The sequence below is a fragment of the Notolepis coatsorum genome (assembly GCF_963971535.1).
Source record: "Notolepis coatsorum genome assembly, chromosome: 4".
Taxonomy (NCBI): Eukaryota; Metazoa; Chordata; class Actinopteri; order Aulopiformes; family Paralepididae; genus Notolepis; species Notolepis coatsorum.
The window spans coordinates 70221725-70247506 of NC_140168.1; the positions used below are offsets into that span (position 1 = coordinate 70221725).

The 25782-nt window shown below is 40.9% G+C and overlaps 1 protein-coding gene across 1 annotated transcript in view; it reads right to left on the bottom strand.

Annotated features, from left to right (window-relative positions):
• Positions 1-999: 999 nt before the first annotated feature.
• LOC311226920 (uncharacterized protein) overlaps positions 1000-25782 on the bottom strand; it is a 47861-nt gene continuing 23078 nt past the window's right edge. Inside the window, exons 2-5 of the mRNA XM_084312386.1 lie at positions 24436-24996; positions 21285-21515; positions 3563-4273; positions 1000-1118 (exon numbers count right to left, since the gene is read on the bottom strand). Of these exons, the coding sequence (XP_084168512.1) occupies positions 3573-4273; positions 21285-21515; positions 24436-24996 (1493 nt within the window). The 3' untranslated portion in view covers positions 1000-1118; positions 3563-3572. The remainder of the gene's footprint in view (positions 1119-3562; positions 4274-21284; positions 21516-24435; positions 24997-25782) is intronic.

Below are 25782 nucleotides of genomic sequence, written 5' to 3' on the forward strand. Positions count from 1 at the left end.
TTCTACATTCAATCATATTTTAAGCTAAAGTGCAGGTTGTTTCATGTCACATTTTCAGGCCTGGCTGTAACTGGCTAACGGCTACGCACCAATCAAGGGTAGTGACATTGATCACATACTCCCCTCCCACAAACTCACCTGGGAAAAAGCCTTAAGTAGCAAGAAGGGCAGAACCTCTGAGCTCCATGCTCTGGTCGCTGTCGCCTCCAACCCGTGCTGTGGTCTGCTCGTGGCGTGATGTTTGCCTTGTTTGTCTGTCATGCTTTTCCTGCAGGGGTCATGTGTAGGGTCCCTGATGCCCGGGAGTTGACCGGCTAGGGGGGTGGCTGCCTGTCATGTGCAAACTAAATTGCGAGTAGAGGAGTACACACCATATACCTCAAACGCCAAATTAAACTTGTATGTGCACATTTATGCAATACATGGTTCATACCGCAGATGCCTGAGTCAGTGGTCATGAAACAATGATATGTAAAAATAAAATAATGGTTTGTATCAGAAACAAAGTCAAATGACAGCATTGTCAAAAACGTTTATTTTCTTGGCTTTTACAACAGGGCACCATTTATCCCGAGTGGAAGTCACATAGAATGTGAGTGGAAGTCACATAGAAAATACCAAATATCCAACAGGGATGCAACACACTATCAGGGTAACACACAGGGTCAAACATCTGAGGCTAACTAACAGAGACATGTGTTTTACAGTGTACAAGGCATCTGTTTGCTATGGGTTGAATAAAGAAACAACTTCATATGAAGTAGGAACAGTATTGGGAGTAACAACACAACAACATGGCAACAACAATAACAATTACCTATCTAAGCATACATGGTACACGTCCTCCCTCCCTTCCTTCCTCCCTCCAGGTGATTGTAACCCAGTGGAAGTCTCTCACCCTCTCCCCCTCCTTCCTCCCTCCTTCCTTACCACCCTCCCTCCCTCTCTCCGATCCCCCTCTCCAATTTTCTTTCATATTTAATCCTTGAAATTATTTGTGCCAATTCAAATTTGTCCATCAGTGCTCTCCCTGCAGCCGTCTGGGAAAGTGTCTTCTTGACCACCTCTTCCCCAAGTGGTCCACTTAGTATGATTCCGCGGCACAATGAAGTCAGGACCTTTGATAGAAAAACATTTGCAGTTTGGGTATGTATTTGTGAGTACAAAGTGCTGGCATGTTGCATTACGTTTTTACTGGGTATATGGGTATCGCATCTTAGAGTCTCGCTTCGCTCAGGGCTAACAACCACCCTTAGGCGTGATCTAAAGAGTCTAACCCACTCCTCCTCGTGATCTAATGCTTAATTAGGCTACTAGATAGGAAGATATATCACAGCAAAATATAAACTAGAGGCCTAGGGGAAGACGAAAATATCAAAATGGTGTGTTTCCTTGGGAGAAAGGTTCCTACCACGTTGTGAGAATTGTCCCTCTGGCCCCTGGACTAAATAGGGCAACATTCCATTTGTCTGTTGGAAGTGCTGGCTGCACTAGCTACCTGTCAGGGGCTAGTGACATCAGATGCTGTGGTTGAGTAGAATAATAACCCTATTTTATGTGAAAATAACATCCTTAGTACTGTACGTATAAATTCATTTTTTGGGTGACTGGTTACTTTTGTTTAATAATAACAAATATTTATATTAGAGCTGGGCATAGATAAAACAAATTAATCTAGATTAATCTACCTGCAATCCTGGAATTAATCTAGATTAAAATGGCTAAAAAAAAAAGTCTGCCGAAGGCATTCAAAATATGTGTTCTAACCAAATAATGACCAGAAGTAAGTCCTTACTTTTTCTTTCCTCCTTATGTTTCTCAGGCCAGGTGGCCCATTACACCATGAGCCCATCTCCCGTTTCCAAAATGCATTACAGACTGTTTGAAAAAGCTGTTTTGCTATGATAATTGGTAATGAAATATCAAAATAATGTTCAATAAGATGTACGTGTGTTTAATAAATTGTTTTATTCAGAAGTTAACACAAATAAATAATATTACCAGTACAGAACAGTACAGTATATAGCACACTCTCAGGAGCAAAACAGAAAGAAGCATTTCAAACTTGAACTTGAACTATGTGACATGCATATTAAAAAGCCAGCCCCTGGCTTGCACATCGCAGTCACGGAAGGGGCTATGACATGGCTTGACTCAATCAGTCCAATCTCTATTTCTCCTTCTTCCACCAGTCACTCAGGCAGACCAGCTTGTTCACATTGGCTGGTGACAAACTAGCTCTCCTCTTCTGCACAATATGGTCTGATAAAGAGAACAGTCTCTTGCAGACTGGCTACTCACACACACTGCTGCAGAAGCAGGTTTCTCAACAAATTAAATGTCCCGGGCCCCATTACAGTCAGAAATGTGGGAACTACTTTGTCCTCTTCAATTCCATTAGCTATAATGAAGTAATCAAAACGCTCAGTGTAACAGTTCCATAACTCCACATGGTCATCAAACGGTCCAATATTTCCAATAACCCAAGCCATTTCTGTTGTAAACACTCACGATAGTCCAGTCGATCCTTCCTTTAGTGTGTAAAGTGGATTTCCTCTTCTTGTAGATGTTTCAAAGCTGCCGGGCCACGACGTGAGCTAACATGCTAACTCGCTAAGCTAACATGGTAAACAAAGGTCCCGAGTCGGCGACGGACTTCTCTTGCATTGCGCAGATTCAGACGTCCTCATCGCCGAATTGTGTTATATCCTGAGGACTTCTTAACCTCACCTGTATAACAATGATTACCGGACCACTACTTTAGTTATTATTATTCAGACTACAGCTCATGTACATACGTGCAATCACTTCCGGGTAACGCAGCACTACGGCAAGTATTTAAGGACAATACATCACACTCCCAGACACAACTTTGAGAATTAGATTAACGGCGTCAATTATATTATCGCGCGATACTAGTCTTGCGTTAACATCCCAGCTCTAATTTATATACATGCCTTTTGGATTTTTTGCTACTTATTCTATTTTTGCTTATGATACATAATGTGTTTTCGTGCACACATTTCATGAAAGGAGGAAGGTACTGAAGACACAATTACTGATTTGTGTGTAGCAACTGTCTGTGAACATTGCAAATTTGGTTACATTCTGATAATTATTTAGCATCCAAAGAGCAACCCAACAAATTTAATAATCTACCAGATTGAGAAGTATATCATACCAAAATATAAACTAGGACATAAAGGAGGTCGAAAATACCTAAAATGTTTGGTACCTTCAGGTGGTACCAAAAACTGTCTTGGCGCCTGGACTAATCGTTTGGTGAAAAACATGTCAAAGTAAATGCATTTTAGAAATGTAATTGAGTAGAACGTATAGATAACTATTGTAAAATGTAATGAAGTGAAAGTCAAAAGTATGGACTATTATTTATATTTAAATAAAGTACAGATTCATAAAAACTGTACTTAAGTACCGTCATTAAAAGTATTTACTTTGTCACTTTCTACCTTTATATTATTATATTATATATATTGTACTGTTGTCAGCATTCAGCCTAGCTCAGTCATGCATAACATGGTTAACATCTTTAGAAACTTACTTTAATTTCCTCAGGGGAATAAATCTTCCCCCCCCTGGTACTGGTGTACCCACTTGTAGAAGGTGTTTGTACTATGGTACTGCTGCTCATCATGGGCTATCTTGAGTAGCTGTAGGTACTGTCGTGAACCTCTCTTGATCTTATGGGCCTTCATCAAATGTTGTGGCAGTTGTTTAACTTCCTTCTTACAGCCTTTAACCGGGCAGGAACGTACCCTATGGAAGTCTTTCCATTTAGGCTTGGTCACCCTGGCCTTGACAGACCTCCGCTCAAATTGGTCTGTGGATTTGGCAGCTGCCTCTTTTGACCATTTATGAGCTTGGCACAGATGGCGTGGCAGATTAACTATCTCCGCATAGCAGCCTTCTACTGGGCATTTCTTTTTTGGTCTTTCTCTTCCATTAGTCTTCACTTTTTTTTTGTTTCCTAATTCTTCTGCTACCTGTGCAGCTGACAATTTCCTTTTTATTTGCTGGCATTTAGCTTGAACTTTCTCCTGCTCCTCTTCCTCTTCTTCCTCCTTGTCTTCCTCTTCTTCCTCCTTGTCTCCCTCTTCTCTCTCCTCTCCCTCTTCTTCTCTCTCCTCTTCTTCCACCAGGTCCACCTCAGACTCGCTTGAATCCCAACTGCACGACTTGGGGTCAAACAAGTCATCACTCACTGGCAGTGGCATGCGTTCTAGTTCTGAGCTGGAATGATCCTCCATGATTTCTGTGGAGAGCAAAGCACATTGATTAATTAATCAATGTATTAATTAATTCATAATAAATGTATTACAACAAGCAATTTGCATAAACACTGATTTCCAGGTCCTTCATACATTCCCTATTCATGTATTGAGCCTTACCGCCCTCAACATGCCCAATCTCATCAGATCTTGGAAGCTAAGCAGGGTAGGGCCTGGTTAGTACATGGATGGGAGACCGCCTTGGAAATTCAGGTAGCTCAAACCGGCTCAGTGGCCTCGTGGGTAGAGTGTCCGCCCTGAGTTCGGGAGGCTGGGAGTTCAAGCCCCGGCTGAGTCATACCAAAGACTATTTAAAAATGGTACCCATAGCCTCCCTGCTTGACACTCAACATCAAGGGTTGGTTTGGGGGGGAAGTCCTTGTGAAATACTAGCGTCATGTCCAAGGGGTGTACTTGTACATCAAGCTGCCTCACGCTACGGAAACAGGAGATAGGCTCCTGCCCCATGTGCCGTTACGGCTCGAGAACCATTGGTTCTCAAGGCTAACTTCTTCTATTCATGTAGCATACTTTTTTTTATCAAGGTTATCATAGTGTAAATAATATATTTGACTTCCATTGCTGGCTATCATAGAACATAACTAAATATGCAGGATGCTGTGTCATATATCTGTAATTCTTTTAATAAAATTATACTATGGTTTGAGTCATAACTCAATGGTACTACACTCTTGTCCCTGGTGTAGACAGATCATGTGTATGTAAACTAGGATAGATTAAAGAACGGGCCTATATTAATATTTCCCCCTGTATCTCTAAGACATGTCTTTCAAAGGGTATGGGAGCGCACATAGGTCTAGGTAAGCGCTGATGTAAGTAGGGATGCCCCGATCACGTTTTTTGCCACCGATACCGATCACCGATCGTCGTGAGCCATATCGGCCGATACCGATCGTTTTTGATTAAAAAGAAATTAAAAATTATTTTATATACATTTTTTTTTTTTTTTTTTTATAAAATATATATATTATATAATTAGACTTGTACTTGTATTATCTGCGAGACATCGCCACCACGCAACAAGACAAAATGCTCGCTATCTGCAAACAGCTCCACTGTCTTGTGTGTACTCTAGTAGCCCTAGCTCCAAAAAGGATTCTCCGGCGCTGCAGCGGGACCCTATTGGTAACGTTATGCTTTGGTCATTTCACATTCAGCAAGCCCTCAGCTCGAATACGCATTCAATCAATGTTATAAGACATTGATATCAGGAGCTATCTGTAGCTACTGCTAGCCGGCTAGATGACGTTAAGACAACTATTTAGTTCAATCGGACATTTCGTTTTGAACCGTGAACTAACGTCAGCTAACGCAAGCTAACGGAGATATCAACATGGGCTACTAGACTTCCTGGGGCATTTGTTGATATCCGGAGCTATCAGTAGCTAGCCGGCTAAATACCGTTAGACAATGCCTACTAAAAGTGAATAGTTGACTGGGTAATTTTGTTTAAACAGTAACGATAGCTAGGTAGCTAACGTTAGCTCAGGTCGAATGCACTATCTAGACTCAGCAGAGGAGGTCCGCCTCCTCTGTGTTTACAAACTCTACACGGGTACGGGCGGGGCTAGGGAGGAGGAGCAGTTTGCAGGTCCTGTGCGTCTGAGACAAGCGAGTGAGATATCCACTTGATCAGTTTCCGCGATCGGCGAATATGACTAATTATCGGAATTCCCCGATCGCATATTTATACTGATTATCGGCCGATAACGATCGGTGGCCGATCGATCGGGGCATCCCTAGATGTAAGCACATTGAGGTAGGAGTCTCAGGGCTGCGTGGCCATTTACAGACCTGTGTTGGTGTAAAACAGTGAATATAGCTCTGCCTGAATTGATTTCTTAATATGTTTGGGGGTAATTTGTTATAATAAATGTCCACGGCGGGATGGCACACTTGGATAGGTAACACGCGCCAGCCATAGGGCTAGCTTGGACTAGTTTGTTGGTAAAGATGAGCATTATGTGTTCAACTAATAATAATAATAATAATAATAATAACTCTCATTTTACTTGGGCCTATATTCCCACATCAGATACAAAAAATCATACCCATTTCAGTGTAATAACACAAATGTAACATAAAAAGAACAATGTTATGAACATAAGTGTTTTAGTCCATAGAAAGTCAATTTAAAATGAGATGAGCAAAACGTCTAGCTAGCTACTGTATGTACTGTAGCTAAAATCCCATAGCTAGCTAGCTAGCTGTACCATAGATTGACAACTCAGCATGTTTTAGACAAATTATTTCACCATTATAAAACTTTTTTTGGTTGCATTAATCTGTTAAGTAAAGTCTTAGATGATATAATATGTCGAAGATTATATCTTACCTTGGGAAACTAGTTAGCTAAGTCAGAGCTGAATTTTCTTGTTTTCTCTCTGTTTTGCAACTTCCTTGTAGGAGACACCCAGTGGCTGTTTTTTTGCATAGCATGCTTCGACCGAATGGTAGAGATGGCTCAAATAGTCTGAGTAAAATCCAAAACTTCTTTCAATGAGAAATAGTCACTCAAAATGTGCTCTACCAAATGGTTGAGCAGGCAATTAAATGGATGAAAGAAGATGTTAATGCAATGGTGATTTTGAGCAAAGTAGATGGTGCCAGAGACCCTTGGCATGTCTGTTTCTCTGATGGTATTGATTGTTACAAAATCATAACAAACCATCATCACAGCCAGCATGGCAAAGGCCCTCTCATCAAATGTTTAAATGGCCATACCATACCTGCCAGGACCATGCAGAATCACGGTGGTAGCTAGTTGACAGTGAATGTATGACCCTGTTCATGTTAATAAACAGAGATGCCTGGTTTCATGCATTCACTAGAAAGGTCCTAGTTGAATCAGTCAATAATGTCTTTACTGATGTACTAGGCCTCATGAAAATGAGTAAATTACAACTTGTTCTCAGCTGCTGCTGGGATTCAAGCTAGGGACACTGTGTCACATGGATAAGGGTCTCTCATGTTTGAAAACATACATAACACAAGGAGAACCCCAATACATCGCCTATAATTCATCTTTTCTTGTGTATGTGTTTTGCTTTATAATATAATATGCTTTGAAAAGTTGTTTCTACGTTAGTCTACTTCTCTATGACGTACATCATAAGACAGAAGTCAGACTGCTGAATGACTGATCATTGAACTGTCCCCCTCATATACACCATGTACTTCACTTAATCTGGAATGTGATTATATGTCTATTTATGTCGACCTCATATGCACTATGAACTGTGATCAATATGCCACCATTCATCATGCACTTTATCAGTCCTGTTACGTGTTACAGTGTCGTGTTATACAACGGTCATGTGTTGAGCTCCTTTGTAATTTAGTTGTATATGACGTGCAATGACAAAATACATTCTATTCTATTCTATATGCTAGCCTACCCCTCATAATATGATTGCCTAAATTAAATTAATTAATTACCGGAATACATATAAGTTACCGTAAATACCTATATGGTATTGGTATTCCTGGTAACCTCGCTTTTGCACAAGTAACCGGAATACATATCAATATCTATCTGTGTTGTATTAAAGTAATTGATCGATGTTTAACTTGTCCCCGTGTCATTTTGACTAGCAAACGTTTGTCTGTATTTAACGTTACCTCAGGATACCACTGTCTATTGTATTTAGTTGGTTAGCTATTTAGTTAATGTTGATAGCATTTGAATAGCATCAGCGCTAGCTGGCTGGCTACAGCTCAACACCAGCCATGGAGATACTATTTACTAAATTATGGAGGCTTTTTAATCATCAAGGTAAGAGGATTTGTCATGATCAACTGAAGGTGTATGCTATGGAACAATGTGCTTGGCTACTACTTGGGTTTTCAGAAAAAGGCCAGCTATGTGACGCTAATCTCTAGCTAGTATCGTGTATTGCATCCTCCCCTCTCTCCAGTGTGTGTCTGTGTGTGTGTTTGTGTCTGTCTCAGAACAGGAGATGTACTCAGCCGTTTTTCAGTCTAGTATTAGTATTGGTGTTGCAGCACGCTGCCACTCAACTTATGCACTCTGTACGATGCCATTGTTGTTGTGATGTTGCTGATTTTGCACATGTGGGGTAAGGGAGAGGTGGGCTATCGCGTCATCGGTTCAGGAAAAGACTTGTATCGCTTGTAAAGACGGTGACGCAAGGAGAGCGTTTTCAGAATTGCGCACTCTGGAAGCCGGTTTCAGAAAATAGCGTCTTCAGGCTGCCAGAACGCAGTTCCGTGTGGATGAAAGCTGCATATGATCAAATACTTTGCCTGATACGACCGAAATCGGTTTAGTCTGGACATGGCCTTAGTTGGCTAGGTACCTGGGGTTAGAGGGTGCAAGGGCGGGGGAGGGCTGGCTGAGATGGTGGGTGGGGCTAGGTGGTCGGGCTGGGTCCCTTACTTTTCTTTTTTCTTTTCGTGTGTGTGGCTTTGACATGGCCCAATGGCACTATACTGAACGGTGTTTCCCCTACTTCTCTAATGGCTGACTCAATTAGAGCTGATAATGGTGTCTGCTTCGGTTCTTGGAATGTAAAGGGTCTAAATAACACCACCAAAATGAACTAAATAATGTCTAATTTACAACATTTGAAGGTCGGTATAGCTTTTTTACAAGAGACACATCTATGCACCTCTGATGTTCTAAAACTTAAGAGGATGGGTTGGTCATCTATTCCAGCGGTTCTCAACAGGGGTGCCTTGAGATAAAAAAATTAAAAAAAATATTATTCTTTTTGGATTACAGAAAATTATCACTAAAGTGCTATCTGTTGCAGCTGCACTGTTTTCCATGAAAATACCATATTTGGATAAGTTTGACCATTTCTCAAAATCTGAAAATCAATATTTAATAAAACACAGAAAAGGATCACCAAGTTACTCTGGATTAAAAAATAACTTTACAGACAACATTGAGACAAAGCTTCCTGACACATCTCCATCCAAACTCTTGGAAGAACTCATTGAAATCTCATCTGATACCACCTGGAGAGCTAGTTTCAGAGTGTGGTGCTGAGTACCAAGTATCTCATGATGCAGCAGTTAAGGTGTTGATACCATTCAGCACCACATATCTGTGTGAAGCTGGCTTTTCATCCATGACAGCTCTGAAAACAAAATATAGGGCCAAGTTGAGCCTTGAGGATGACATGCGTGTTGCCTTGTCAAAGATCTCCCCACGTATTGACCATATTATTAGCCAGCTGCAGCAGACCTCGCATTGAGCAAAAATGTCCACTGAGTGAACGAGTGCTTATTTTCTCTATTTATTTATATTTTTTGAGAAATGGTAACTTGGTGATCCTTTTCTGTATTTAAAAAAGATACATGATTTTCTGTTTTTGAGAAATGGTCAAACTTATCCAAATATGCTATTTTTATGGAGAACAGTGCAGCTGCAACAGATAGCACTTTAGTGATCCTTTTCTGTATTAAAAAAAATACATGATTTTCAGTTTGAGAAATCATCACACTTAATTGTCTAAATACGTTTTTTAACACCATAGCGAATACCCTAGTTAAGAGACTGCCAAGTACAACTGACATGTATCGGGAAAAACAGGTAGGGGAGTACTACAAACAGAAAGGTATCCAGACAGATTCCTTCTCCTTTGCGAGTGTGACTGAGGACACAGTTTTGAAAAAACTGAGGGCGCTCAATCCTAACAAAGCAACAGGACAGGACAAGATACCTGCTAGATTTCTTAGGGATGCAGCAGAGTCCATCGCCTCTGGCTTAACACACATATTTGTAAATCTATCTATCGGTCAAGGACAGTTTCCCTATGATCTCAAACAAGCCAGAGTCATTCCGCTTTACAAAAAAGGCAATAAATTAGACCCCGGGAACTATAGGCCTGTGTCGATTCTTAGTGCGATATCCAAAGTCATAGAAAGGATCATTAATGATCAAATAAACGAATACCTCTCTACGAACAACCTGTTGTACGAGCTCCAGTCTGGATTTAGAACATCATATTCCACAGACACATGTTTATTATATCTGACAGACCAAATTAGAACAGAGGTGGACAAAGGTCAATTCTGTGGGTAGGTTTTAATAGACTTACAAAAAGCCTTCGACACTGTTAACCACGACATACTTTTATATAAACTAAAGGCTATGGGTTTTAACAGTATATCCTTAAGGTGGATGGAGTCTTATCTGAGAGGCAGGAAACAAGTAGTGGAAATTAATGGGACCATATCCTCCTCACTCCAACAGACGTGCGGGGTGCCGCAAGGAAGTATTTTAGGACCACTTTTATTTCTTTTATACGTCAATGACATGAAAACTGCATGTGATTGTAAACTGTTTTTATTTGCGGACGATGCTGCACTCATGGTCTCCCATCAGGACAAAAGAGAAGTAGAGCGGTCACTCAGTCTAGAGCTTGTCAAGATCAGTCATTGGCTGGTCGAAAACAGGTTATCCCTACACCTGGGTAAAACCGAAGTTATCCTTTTTGGCTCGGCCATACGACTTAAGAGGTCTCCTGGGTTCAAGGTAGTGGTAGGAGATAGAGGTAACAGCAAAGGAGGAAGTCACATACTTAGGATGTATTTTGGACAACACCTTATCAGGGGTGAGCATGGCACAAAAGGTGGTCACAAAGATCAATCGGAGAATAACATTTCTCTGTAGAGTGTCCACCTATATTAACAGGTCAGCAATGGAAGTCCTGGCAGGGGCACTGATCCAATGTCATTATGACTATGCATGCTCCTCCTGGTACACTGGCATCACAGTAGCACTGAAAGGTAGGCTACAGACAGCTCAGAACAAATGAGTTAGAATGATTTTAAAACTCCATCCCAGGACTCACCTTACACAGACACATTTTAACAGCCTCAAATGGCTCAGGGTTGAGGAGAGGGTCTCTCAAATAAAACTCAACATAACACATAGGATACTCGGGAATACTGTCCCTCAGTACCTCAGTGGATATTTTAACATGGTAAGGGATGTACACGGACACGCCACCAGGGGGAGCCCTACAGACATCGTCCCAGTGAGATGCAATAGGAAAATAGGCCAAAACGCATTCCTATATTCAGCAGCAATACAATGGAATAGCCTACCAATGGAGTTGAAGACCATAAGCCCCTTCTCCACTTTTAAATTAGCTATAAAGAGGTGGATCATAAGTAGCAGAAGCTGAGAGTAGTGAACAAAGGGTTTTTAATGTGTTGTTCCCTTTTTATTCTTTTATTGTCTATAAAATGGAATATTATTGTATGTATTTTTTTGTTTTTATACCACACATCCTGACATACAGACACTACAAACACCCACGTCCACACACCAGTACATAAATCCACTGACACCAATGATGAAGGACCACAATGGAAACAAGCCTATGGCTTTATTGTGTTTTATGAAATCCTATTGGTAAATGGAGAAAATGTATACCCATTTCATATTGTGATCAAATGTATATGTGTGATTTTCCATTCTAAACCAATAAACTATTCAATCAATCAATCAATCCAAATATGCAATTTTTATGGAAAAGTGTGCAGCTGCAACAGATAGCACTTTAGTGATAATTTTCTGTAATTTTATTTAAAGAAATATGCTATTTGATTTACTACTACAAGCAGTGTAATGTCAACAGTACTAAGCCATTTAGACCTGAAACACCTGTTAATAATGCATTATTATTATATATTATAGTCAGACCACTCGCTCACTGTATTATTTGTCCTTCATGGTGTGGTGCCAATAAACATCACAATTGGGAGAATAATACCGATATATAAATCAGGTGACAAAAATAGTATCAATAATTACCGTCCAATAGGGCTGGGCGATATGGCAAAAAATTATAACGCAATAACGATATCAATATCATATCACTCGATATCGATAATTATCGATATTGTTATAAGTATATAAAAAAGATTAAAAAAAAAAAAAAAAACAACAACAGATTTATGTTTATTTAGGCGGCTGGGTGGCGTAGCAGAGATTGCGCTCATCACCAATGCAAGAGACTCCGGTCTCGACTCCCCGAGTCAGCATTGCTTGGGCCAGTCGTCATACTATCTCAATTGGCAGAGGTAGCGGGTGGAAAGTCGATGGGTGGGGATTGGACGTTGTGGACAGCGACTCCTACAGGTCGGTTGGGTGACGCCTGTACGCGTCTATGCCTTCTACAACGCTGTTCGGTTTCCGGGTTCCTCTGATTGGCCACTAAGCCCACGTGACCCTACGCTAGCATGCCCCCCTTATCGCCGCCAGTTATCGCGTACGCCCACGCATGAGCCGCGACAAGCGCCTTCAATGACAGAGCTCTCATATTTGCGAATGCATAAACTATATCTTAAATTATGGCTATGTGTCTAATATGGCCGTCGCTTATCAATGACTTGTTTTGTTTACATCAGGGTGAACGCTGTTGCGCACCACCACCCACTTCAATGACAGAGCTCTCATATTTGCGAATGCATAAACTATATCTTAAATTATGGCTATGTGTCTAATATGGCCGTCGCTCATCAATTGACAGAGCTCTCATATTTGCAAATGCAACAGCGTTCACCCTGATGTAAACAAAACAAGTCATTGATAAGCGACGGCCATATTAGACACATAGCCATAATTTAAGATATAGTTTATGCATTTGCAAATATGAGAGCTCTGTCATTGAAGTGGGTGGTGGCAGTGTAACAGCGTTCACCCTGATGTAAAGTAGCGATTTTTTATTGGTTTGTCATGACAAACCAATTACATAATCCAACATATGTGTAAAGAAACAACATATTCCAGTTAACGGTATATTTCTTTAATGATTCATTACGGTATAAATTAGGTTAACTGGAGCTGCGTATTGCTGGCTCTCATATTTGCGAATGCAACAGCGTTCACCCTGATGTAAACAAAACAAGTCATTGATAAGCGACGGCCATATTAGACACATAGCCATAATTTAAGATATAGTTTATGCATTAGCAAATATGAGCGCTCTGTCATTGAAGGCGCTTGTCGCGGCTCATGTGCATGCGTGGGCGTACGCGATAACTGGTGGCGATAAGGGGGGCGTGCTAGCGTAGGGTCACGTGGGCTTAGTGGCCAATCAGAGGAACCCGGAAACCGAACAGCGTTGTAGAAGGCATAGACACCGCCTGTACAGCAGAGACAGGAAGTATCGGGGGCAGCATGAGCCTCCCATGCGTTACTCCTCGCCACTGAGAGTCCGCGCTGTCTGGTGAAAAGATGCGACAGGCTGCCTCCTCGTGTACCGGAGGGGATGGGATGGGAGAAAAAATTTAAAAATAAGGAGGAAAAAGTGGATAAAAAAAAGAAGATGTATGTTTATTTTGTAGCAATTCTTTGTCGTTGCCGCCATCTTTAGTGCAGCTGGTTTGAAAGCGAAAGTAAACCGGCTTCTCTGCTGGCTGTGGCTCCAGGGGAGTTGAACAGTTCTGGCTCTGCTAGTTTCTTTTCTATCTTTTGGCGCTTTTTTGGTGGACAAACCACTGCACATGTGCACCGTGACTCGCGACTGGAGACTAGCTCTGCTAGCACACATAGCCTACTGTGTACAGACGGTTTCAAACTGTATTTTAAATTAGAAAGCAAACAAAATAAATGGACAAGAGAAAAATAAATCTCAATTTGGTCAGTATTGTCATTTGGACAAGCAAAGCCATTACTTTAAGTTGCAGGCAAGAAAGACAAGTCTGTCCACTGTCTCTGGTTTTAAAACTGCCCTGTTGCAGGTAAAAAAATATATATATATATAAAATCGATATTTAATTTTTTCGATATATTTTTTTCCCGATATCGATTATTAAAATATATCACGATAATTATCGTTATCGTTATATCGCCCAGCCCTACCGTCCAATATCCGTGTTACCAGCTCTATCCAAAGTGTATGAGAGAGTTGTGTATAACAGATTACGCAAATACACTACCAAGCTAAATATACTCACCAGTTCTCAATACGGCTTTAGGAAAAAGAGAACAACATATATATGGCAATATTAGACCTCATTGAAAAAAATAAATGTGCCATTGATCAGGGTGATTGTGGGGTGGGCGTTTTCTTGGACTTATCAAAGGCCTTTGACACCATTGACTTCACTATTCTACTTGGGAAACTGCACCATTATGGCATAAGGGGTCTGGCTCTCAACTGGTTCAGTAGCTATTTACATGGTAGGCAACAATATGTTGATATAAACAATCACAAATCAATAAAAATGGACATCAAATATGGGGTCCCCCAGGGGTCAATTCTTTTTTTTTTATCCACTTTTTCTCCCATTTTCTATATTTTTCTCCTATCCCAATTTCGTATCATCCAATTCAACCCTCCCCTGTCACGAACGCTGTTTCTTGCCTCCCACAAGCCGGCTGCAATGTGGACTAAGTCATACATAGCACAAGTCCCCTCCGGTACTTGAGGTAACAGCAGTCGCATCTTTTCACCTGCGCAGCTCGATCTCTCAGTGGCGAGGAGTAACGCGTGGGAGGCTCATGCTGCCCCCGACACTTCCTGATTCTACTGCGCAGGCGCACCAACCGACCTGTAGGAGTCGCTGTCCAGCAAAACAAACTTTATTGTCTTCCACTCAAATTGGATGCGCACACATCACATGTGCATACAAATAAATGGAAAGGAGCTGTCAAGAGTGGTGTCCACAAAATTCCTGGGGGTCGTCATCGATGAGTCACTCAATTTCAAATGCCACATAAAATATCTACAAACAAAACTGTCCAAATATGTTGGCTTATTCTGCAAAATACGTCATTTTCTTCCCTTGCCTGCCCTTCTCACTCTATATAAAACCTTGTATGAACCCCTCATTAACACTTTAATCGCCGGGAACGCCGTAACTCGTCTTTGCTCGCCATGCTCATTCTGCCGAAGACGCCGTAACTCGTCTTTGATATCAATATTTCAAAAATCTGTGATCGAAATCATATTTCTCCTCCGGAGACATGAGATGTACTGGTGAGCTCCACTCAACTGTCTAACGGTTCAAGAGCGCCATCTGGTGGCAGATCGGCCAACAGGACGTGACGCGCCAAACAGGAAGTGCTCATCCATATTTCGTCCGGGCACTCGCGATCGTTAGCCGGACTCCATCTCAACACACTGGATAATCAATCGCTCGCCCTAACTCAATAAACAACGTTATTTGGACGTATATAGTATTATTATTAGAGCTGGGCCGTTAACGGCGTTAACGTGCTGCGTTAACGCTATACTAGTATCGCGCGATAATATAATTAATGCATTAATCTAAAAAAAAAATAAAAAAAAAATAAAAAAAAAATGTACCTTTATTTACCCAGGGTAGGTTCGCTGAGCACAGATGCTCTTTTTCAGGAACGCCCTGCTTCACATTCACACAGTTCCATTCACACCTGGGAACTGCCCAGTACAACCACAGTTGACACCATTGGCCACTGAGCAACTCCACTGGAGCAGTTGATTCAAGCCATGTCACATAGTTCAAGTTTGAAATGATTCTTTCTGTTTTGCTCCTGAGTGTGCTAGATACTGTACTGTACTGGTAATATTATTTATTTGTGTTAACTTCTGAATAAAACAACTTATTAAACACAAGTACATCTTATTGAACATTATTTTGATATTTCATTACCAATTATCATAGCAAAACAGCTTTTTCAAACAGTCTGTAATGCATTTTGGAAACGGGAGATGGGCTCATGGTGTAATGGGCCACCTGGCCTGAGAAACATAAGGAGGAAAGAAAAAGTAAGGACTTACTTCTGGTCATTATTTGGGTAGAACACACATATTTTGAATGCCTTCGGCAGTTTTTTTTTTTTTTTTGCCATTTTAATCTAGATTAATCTAGATTAAATCCAGGATTGCAGATAGATTAATCTAGATTAAAAAAATTAATCTATGCCCACCTCTAATTATTATACAACCTGGAAATGGTTCATCTATATCAACATCCCATAATCGAAAACTGTCTACTCCAAGCTGATCGTCCAACGGCGCGAGGAAGATATGGTAAGATCCAGCGTTATTTTCTAACGTGTTCCATATAAACTGCTCTGATGACCATATGACCCACACTAGACGAATGATATAACGTTGCCCACGGAATTATAAACGACCCCCCGCCCATCCGGTCAATATCAGATGATACGTAGTAACTTCTAGAAGTACCTCCAGTTGAAATGTTTCATCTGGCACCGATCGCTACCAAACTGTATTTGATCATCAATATAATGCATTTGGGGATATAAATCAAGTTCTGGAGAAAGCTGCAGAAAACGATAAAAACATACTTATACTTTAGACCATATTTTAGTATGAATATGTGAATGAAAAAGTATAACGTTGATACACCCTGAACAATGGATATAGGACATTGAATGGGCCATAATAATGTCAATTTAGCAATAGAATTTAAAAAGTTATAGCCCTGCAAAGAAGGGGAACTTCTCCATAGACAAATAGAGCTGGCTAGGGATGGTAAATTATGAATTTAACCATGGCGATCAAAGTGTTAATTACTGTAATGTCATATGGTGCAACACTTACCCCAGCCATCTCAAGAAACTTGAAAGCTTACAAAAGAAAATACTACGAGTACTATCATGGTCCGGGTATAAAGCGCCCTCACGACCTCTGTTCCATCGCTTTGGTCTCCTGAGGCTCGCTGAGTTTAACATTCACCAAAACGCATCAATCATGTATCAAGTTGTCAACAATATGAATCACAGACTGTCTGAGCTTGTCCCAGTCTGCCGACCACTGCACATCCATAACACAAGAAATAGGCATCTTATATTTGGCAAGAGGAGAAGGCTCAAATGTGCTAGGCGCTAGCCTAAGCATAGCATGCAGGGGCCCACAGATCTGGAACACGCTTGACGAGAGTCTGAAAATGTCTAAATCCTTTAAAACATTTAAAAAAATCACTGAAAGAGGAACTGCTTACTTATAAATTGTCTGTATTATGTATCTATGTTGTATGTCAGTTAGTAGGGAGGTGTGTAAACCTACCCACGTTGTATGTTTTGTTTTGTTTATTGTTTTTGTTGTTTATATTCTGTCTATATTTGTGTTCAGGCTCCCTCCAAAAGCTTTAAATAGCTTCTTGGGAGACCTTGCACATGCACACAATTGCGATGTTGTTGTATATGAGGATATTTACATGTAATGTATCGTGTGTGTGAATAAATTCATTCATTCATTCATTCATTCATTCATTCATTCATTCATTCATTCATTAACAGGTGCAAACAATCACCCGCTGACCTCATTCACATGTTTTGGACCTGTCCTCATTTATTTGATTTCTGGTCAGACATATTCAAATCCTTTGGAGATATATCGGGTATATATACTATCTACTATATATACTGTCTATAGACATCCCACCCAATCCTCTTACAGCCTTATTTGGAATCCCCCCAGACACCAATAGGCCTACTCCTTTGTACCATAATAGAATTATATCTTTTACCTCTCTTTTGGCGAGACGCCTCATACTTCTCAAATGGAAGCATGTTTCTCCTCCTACCGACAATGGATGGATTAAAGATGTACTACTCTACGTTGTATCAGGCTGGAAAATATTTGGTTTTCTTTAAAAGGTTCATTGAGAAACTTCAATAAGACATGGATGCCTTTTCTTGATTATGTGAAGACTTTAACACATTCCTGGCTGCCACCACTTTGATCATCTTATACCATTCTCTGCCAGTACTGTAAGTCTATGGAGATGTTCACCTTCTTTGCAGGGCTATAACTTTTTAAATTGTATTGCTAAATTGACATTACTATGGCCCATTCAACATCGATTATCTATCGTTCAGGATGTAGGAACGTTTAACTTTTTCATTCACACATTCATACGAAAATACCGTCTAGAGTATAAATATGTTTTTATCGTTTTCTGCAGTAATTCCTAGAACGTGAGATATAGGCATAAATGCATGTATTAGATTATCAAATGCCGTTTGATACCGATCGACGCTATATTAAAAATTTCAACTGTACATGGTCCTATGCGCGGGTGAACGGGGGGGGGGGGGTCGTTTATAATTCCGTGATCGTCGTTAAATGCAGTATGGGTGATATATAGATCAGAGCAGTTTGTATGGATAATAAAAAAACGTTGAAACTCACGGCAGCCTCCTCTTAGCGTTGGGCGATGATACTGGAGCAAACCGATCCCAGTTATGTGATGGGGATCGAGGCGATCCATTTCCGGTTTGTATAATAATAATAATAATAACAGCCCAAATCATGTGGATTATTGAGTTATGGCAGCGATCCATATCCACGGCAGCGTTTCCGTTAGCCGGTAATTACCGGTATTTGACCGGCAAAATCTGTTGAAGTCCGACATATTTAATCTCACCGGTCTTAATGTCCGGTGAAAATAATTCCCTGAGTCTAAGCACAATTTGATTATTTGAATTGTATTAAAATAGGCTAAAATTAAATAGCCTATGCGATGAACGAAACGATCATTACATTTGTTTCCTCGTTGCTTCTAATAATGACAACGACGTTGTCAGCGAGAGCTTAGTGCTGGGTGTGCGAACTTTTGTGAAGCTGCAGAGCCGGAGCAGCAGCAGCACAATGCAGTATTCCAGCAGTACTCCAATTCAGCCATTTTCAATTCAATGTTGGGTGGGGGGCGCTGCTGTGCAGTCCCCAGAAAAGAGCCAATAACGGCTGAATCAGCTGCTCTGCAGCGTCATACTCTTTGCAAATAAGTCGTTGCGAGGTGGAGAGAGTCGTCACGCAAACCCGGCCACGATAATGTTGCCGTCTCTCTCTGCCAAATGTCTCAGTTCTTCGCTTGATATAATTAATACAAATGTCCAATATAACGGAATTCGTTAGCTCATAAAAATGTGATTATAACAGACTGTTGTTTTAATGTCGGGCGACTGCCCACAGATACCTATTTGATTTAAAGTCGGCAGCAGCACGAGTCTCGGGACTTATTTTATTTGGAATATAATGACTTTATACGCAAAAGTAGCCTAGTTTTAAGTAAAAATATTATACATCTACATGCCTTGATGATGTCATTCTTTTGTTTTGTTGTCATTCTTTTGCCTATAAATTGTTTTTAAGCTCAATAAACTCTGACCGGAATTTATCTCATTTGACCGGTAGATTGAAATCTACCGGACACTGAGGCCGGCAACAATTTTTTCTAACGGAAACCCTGATCCACGGTGTGTGGCTAGAGTCCTGGGATGATAAACGAGTGGCCGGACGGATTTAGGGGACACACCGAGCTCCAACGGGCATATCCGGTTTGGCAACTCGCCGATCAGCCACCAGGTGGCAGTATTGAAGCGTTGCAGAGTTGTGCCGGCTCAGACAGCATCAGACAATGATCCGTGAGTGAAATATGAATACCATGGCGAAAATATTAAATATGATCAGAATAACGTTGTACGCCGTGATCTGGCAGAATTCGCATGAACTTGAAACCCGTTCTATGACGTTATTGGCGGAGAAAGTGTTAACAGTGGTTCCGGAAGACAATGATAACAAACTCACAGATGGAGTGCCATACACGTACATGTGGCCATGAATGAGCACATGCACTTTTTATTATGGTCTTTTCTTTTCAGTTTTGTTTTGATTGATTTTTGTGTAATTTATTTAATTTTTTATTCGTATAATTATTTATATATTTACTTATTATTTAATATAATTTATTTTGTACTCTGCCTGTTGTATTCCCTGATGTAGGGAAGGATTGGGAATTGGATTGTCACTGTAAATAATTGAAAAATCCAATAAAGAGATTTACAAAAAAGAAATCTCTCTCTCTCATTAACAATTACATTTATAGTCATGACTCAACAAGGAATCGTGATGTCCTAAAATAAATAAAAGCATTACACAAACACTGCAAATGGCAGTGAATAAATAAATAAGCACGTATATAGCTATAGTGGAATAGAATGGACACATCTACATTCTGCTCTCAGCACATCCCATTCCTTTCATGTACACTATACATAATATGATTTTGTATTCATATTCTATATACCGTCTTGTTCTTTATTGCTATTTTAAAAGGGCCAAGTCTGCACCCTTGTGTACCGATATCACTGATTGTGTGCTGAGGATGGAGTGCCAGTACCGCAGGACCTTGCAGACCTATTCGCAGAGAGCGATGAGTACCTAGTGGGATGCTTCAGGCTAACAAGACCTATCCTAACCAGGTATATCTATCATCACCAGGTTTATCTATCAACACACCAGGTATATCTATCATCACAAGGTCTATCAATCATCATCACCAGGTCTATCATCATCACCAGGTATATCTATCATCACCAGGTCCATCTATCATCACCAGGTCTATCATCACAAGGTTTATCATCATCACCAGATCTATCCATCTATCATCACCAGGTTTATCATCATCACCAGATCTATCACCATCACCACAACGCACCAGTGGCACCATGTTAAGAATGAATAAATAAATATATACACTTTTCTTTTGCAATGAAAGCTTTGGGTCAGTTTAGAAACAACATGAATGCTCGGTCCTCTGTGTGTGTATATGTGTGTGTGTTTGCATGCATGTGCTTTCGTGTCCAAACTAAATTGTGCAACCTTATACACTGTACTTAAATAAATAACTAATTTAGAACTGGCCCTTGTGTTGCAGAGAATTACAGCAAATGGCTTCCTTTATTGCTATTCTTTTAGCTTCCTAGACAGACCACCCCCTAGTTGTGACTCAGCACCATCTTGTTTGAAAATCATGGGGAATGCCCTGAAATCTATGCATGTAATGAATCAAGAATTGATTTTTAATCAAATTGTGACCCCAAGAATCGAAATTGAATCCAGAAGACACCATGAAAAGTCACAGTGCAGTCAATGACACAATGCTGGTCTGATATATATTATTGTTCTGAGGAAACCTCATTAAACCCACACTGAAACACAGCTGCCAAGACACAAAACATTAGATTTCACCAACCTTCTCTGCCTAACTCTCTTACTGGTTTAAAATCCAGATCTGGCAGGTGGCGCTGATGGTCAGTTGAGGTGCTGGCTAGAGGCTCAGTCTGGGTTTCGTTAAACCATAAGGACTGAGGTTTCTCTTCATCATGTTCACTCTTCACAGGGACATGAGTGGATGTTAACTTTATGATGTCAGCCTCCTCCAGACCTTGAAGCTGCTCTCCCTCCAGACTGGTCCAGAGTTCAACTATTGAGTGAGACATTGAGTTAAGTAGGCTTGCATTGTTGACATTTTGGAGATTCCCATCTAAAATGACAATGGACCTCATTATTAAAGACAGTTACGAAAAAGTTAAGAAATGTCTTCCTCCTGGGAAGTTCCTGGGACAATTCTGGCATTCCTGAATGGTTTCTTATCTGGGATTCCTTCTTAGCTAAGAACAGGATTTAAGAACGCAGAACAGCGTCGTAGATAGGCCAGATTGGAGTGCGCCCATGTTCTTAACACTTTGGATGCCAGCGACGTCATAACTCGTTTTATCAGACCCCCCATTGAGTGCCGACCGACGCGAAATGTCGTTTGTTTGCCCTTTTTTTTTTTTTTTTTTGCGATTTGAATTCATATTTCATCAATCGAGCCATGGGTTAGTGATGCAGAGTCTCTCTGAGCTCAATTGGGAAGATAACGCCACCTATCGTCTCTCCCTGTGTAACTGCACCCCATCAGCTCAGACTGATAGAGGGGGAGTGGTCAGTTTGCTCATTTTATTTTTCCGTCAAGGCATCTGAAGAGACCAAGTGATCGCCGGCCCTCAGAACAGCGACGATTATGTATTTACAGTACCAACACTAATCAATAAGCGTGATCGATATTTGGAATGGCGATCAGGAATTGAAATAATCTTTTTGGATAACATCTGATCTCAGGTAAGGAATCTATTTTACCAGTCTTAGGATAATCAGACCTGTTTTCACGGAGATTTCAGCGTTTGCCCTATGTGTGATGTGGCTGTGATCGCTGAGGAGGAAATAAGAGAATCGATTTTTCAGATCGCCTCTATAGCGTGCATACATACGTACACATATACCATCGATAATCTAGCGTTTATTTAAAAACAATTCATAAATAGGCCGAAAAATGACAATTTTTGTGTATTCTAGAATATTCCAGTAAATGCCGTTTATGGGGGAATATTAACATTTTCAGAAAATTTTCGAGAGAGCGATAGCTTTTCGAAATGCTATAAAAAGGATATGAACCGATTAAAAAACAATCCGTTTCGACAATGTTGACTGCAAACAAGTCATTGATAAGCGACGAGCAGATTAGACACATAGCCATAATTTAAAACATAGATTATGCGTTTTTAACGCTAACATTGAAGAGGATGATGGCATTCAACCCGGTTAAAAAGGTAAACAAGGTCGGCACTGATAGTGTTAACACATCCCACGCCGGAAACGGCTTACGACGTGTTTCAAGTTCATGCGAATTCTGCCATTCCACGGCGTACAACGTTATTGAGATCATATTAAATTTTTTCGCCATGTTATTCATAATTCCCTCACGGAGCCTGGTCTGATGCAGTGGGAGCCTGCACAACTCTGCAACGCTTCAATACTGCCGCCTGGTGGATGATCGGCGAGTTACCAAACCGGAAATGGACGAGTCGATCTCTGTGCGTCTGGGAAATGCGTCCGGCACTCACATATTGTCGCGGGACTCTAGACACACACCGTGTATATGGATCGCTGCCATAACTCAATAATCGACATGATTTGGGCTTGTATTATTATTATACAAACCAGAAATGGATCGACTCGATCGCCGTCAAATAAGTGGGATCTTTTTGCTCCAGTCTCATCGCCCAATGGTAAGAGGTCGCTGACGTCATTTTCAAGGCGATTGTACATTTCTTTGTTTAGAAACCAACTGATCAATAAATCAACCCATACTACATAAAGCATTTACTGACGATCACGGACTTGTAAACGACCCCCCCCCCCCGTTCATCCGCGCATGATGAGTCATAGCGTTTAGGATCGTATTCAGTTGGATTTTTTAATATAGCGTGTATCACGAATAAACTGCAATCGATAATCTATATTATGCGTTTAGGCCTATAACTAACGTTCTAGGAATTACTGCAGAAAACGATAAAAACATATTTATATTCTAGACGGTATTTTCGTATGAATGAAAAAGTAAAACGTTCCCACATCCTGAACGATAGATAATCGATGTCGAATGGGCCATAGTAATGTCAATTTAGCAATACAATTTAAAAAGTTATAGCCCTGCAAAGAAGGTGAACATCTCCATAGACTTAGAGTCGTGGCAGAGAGTGGTATAAGATGCTCAAATTGCGTGGCAGGGAATGTGTTAAGGGCTGAATTTGTGAGAAATCATTGGTGATTGCGTTCACATCGATTTTACAGACATCGCTAGATTCAAATAATAATAAATACGAGAATATTTGTATCATTAACAATTACGTTTTACATTTATAGTCATGACTCAACGAGGCATCGTGATGTCCTAAAATAAATAAAAGCATTACACAAACACTGCAAATGGCAGTAAATAAATAAGCATGTATATATCTATAGTGGAATAGAATGGACACATGTACATTCTGCTCTCAGCACATCCCATTCCTTTCATGTACACTATACTGTACATATCTACTGTACTGCTGCTGGAAGATATCACTGATTGTGTGCTGAGGATGATTGGAGATATGTGTGCGTTTGCATGCATGCGCTTTCGTGTCCAAACTAAATTGTGCAACCTTACACTGTACTTAAATAAATAACTAATTTGGAACTGACCCTTGTGTTGCAGAGAATTACAGCAAATGGCTTCCTTTATTGCGATTATTTTAGCTTCCTAGACAGACCACCCCCTAGTTGTGACTCAGCACCATCTTGTTTGAAAATCCGGGGGAATGCCCTGACATCTATGGATGCCATGTACTGAATCAAGAATTGATTTTAATCAAATTGTGACCACAAGAATCGAAATTGAATCCTCAAGACATCCTGAAAAGTCACAGTGCAGTCAATGACACAATGCTGGTCTGATATATATTATTGTTCTGAGGAAACCTCATTAAAACCACACTGAAACACAGCTGCCAAGACACAGAACATTAGATTTCACCAACCTGCTCTGCCTAACTTTATTACTGGTTTAAAAGCCAGATCCAGCAGGTGGCGGTGATGGTCTATTTCCTGCTTGGCACGATAAATGTCCCCCTGGTATTCTTTAATGGTCCTTTTGATGATTCCACAGATCTCCTTGGCAACAGTATTGAGTCTCTCGTTGACCTTGTGATAATCATCACTGTCTTCCATCTCTGTTTCAGACCAGTCTGGAGAGAGGAGCTGACCATCTCTAGCAGGTTCTGATACTCCACAGTCCTTTCCATCAGGTTCTGTTTCCATCTGTTCAGTTGAGGTGCTGGCTAGATGCTCATGGGTTTGGTTAAACCACAAGGAGTGAGGTTTCTCTTCATCATGTTCACTCTTCACAGGGACAGGAGTGGATGTTAACTTTATGTCAGCCTCCCCTGGACCTTGAAGCTGCTCTCCCTCCTGACTGGTCCAGAGTTCCTCCTGTTCCTCTTTAATCTGTAGGAGCTCTGGCTCCTCCTGGTCCAGACTGGGGCTCCTCTCCTGCTGCTCATGGGGAACCCCCTCTTTACAAACAGGGAGCTGTAGGTGGCCTAGATTGAGGAACACAAAATAGAATGATTAAAATAGCTGATCAATGAATAAATGAATACAGTACATTACCTTTTTTTCCCTTTCTTTTTTGTAAAGGAGTGGTCAGGTGGCGTAGCGGAGATTGCGATCGTCACCAATGCAAGAGGCTGCGGTCTCGACTCCCGGAGTCAGCATTGCTTGAGGCTTGGGCTGATCGTCATACTAACTCGTTTGGCTGGGTTAGGGGGAGGGCAAGTCATGGGTGGGAATCTGGCGTTGTGGACAGCGACACCTACAAGTCAGGTCTGGGCGCTTGCTCAGCGGAGGCAGGACTTGATGAAGGCAGCGTGACCTCCCACGCGTTACACTTCACCAATGAGAGTCCTCGCTGCCAGGTGAAAAAAGAGTCACTGGCTGTCGCCGCGCGTGTCGGAGGAAGCGTGCGGATGACTTCAGGGTTCCCTTGTACCGACCAGTAGGAGAACATGCGCACAACAACCAGGTAGGGGAGGGGGGGAATTGGCACAATGACTAAATTGGGACAGGGAGAAAACAGAGAAAATCGGAGAAAGAGAGGATTAAAAAAAGAATAAAAAATTGTAAAGGATAGGCAAAAGTAAGCATGTGCTTTAGCCTATTCCTTTTTTTCGGTCGTTAATTTTGGATTTTGTGTGTGAGCTTGCCTTGAATATTGTACATTTGTGATTTTTTTTCTTTTTTCTTTTCCTTTTGTAAGTCCACACGGGTGTGTTTGATTTGTCTGTAAACAAGACTGAAAAATAAACGTCATTCATTCATTCACTTTC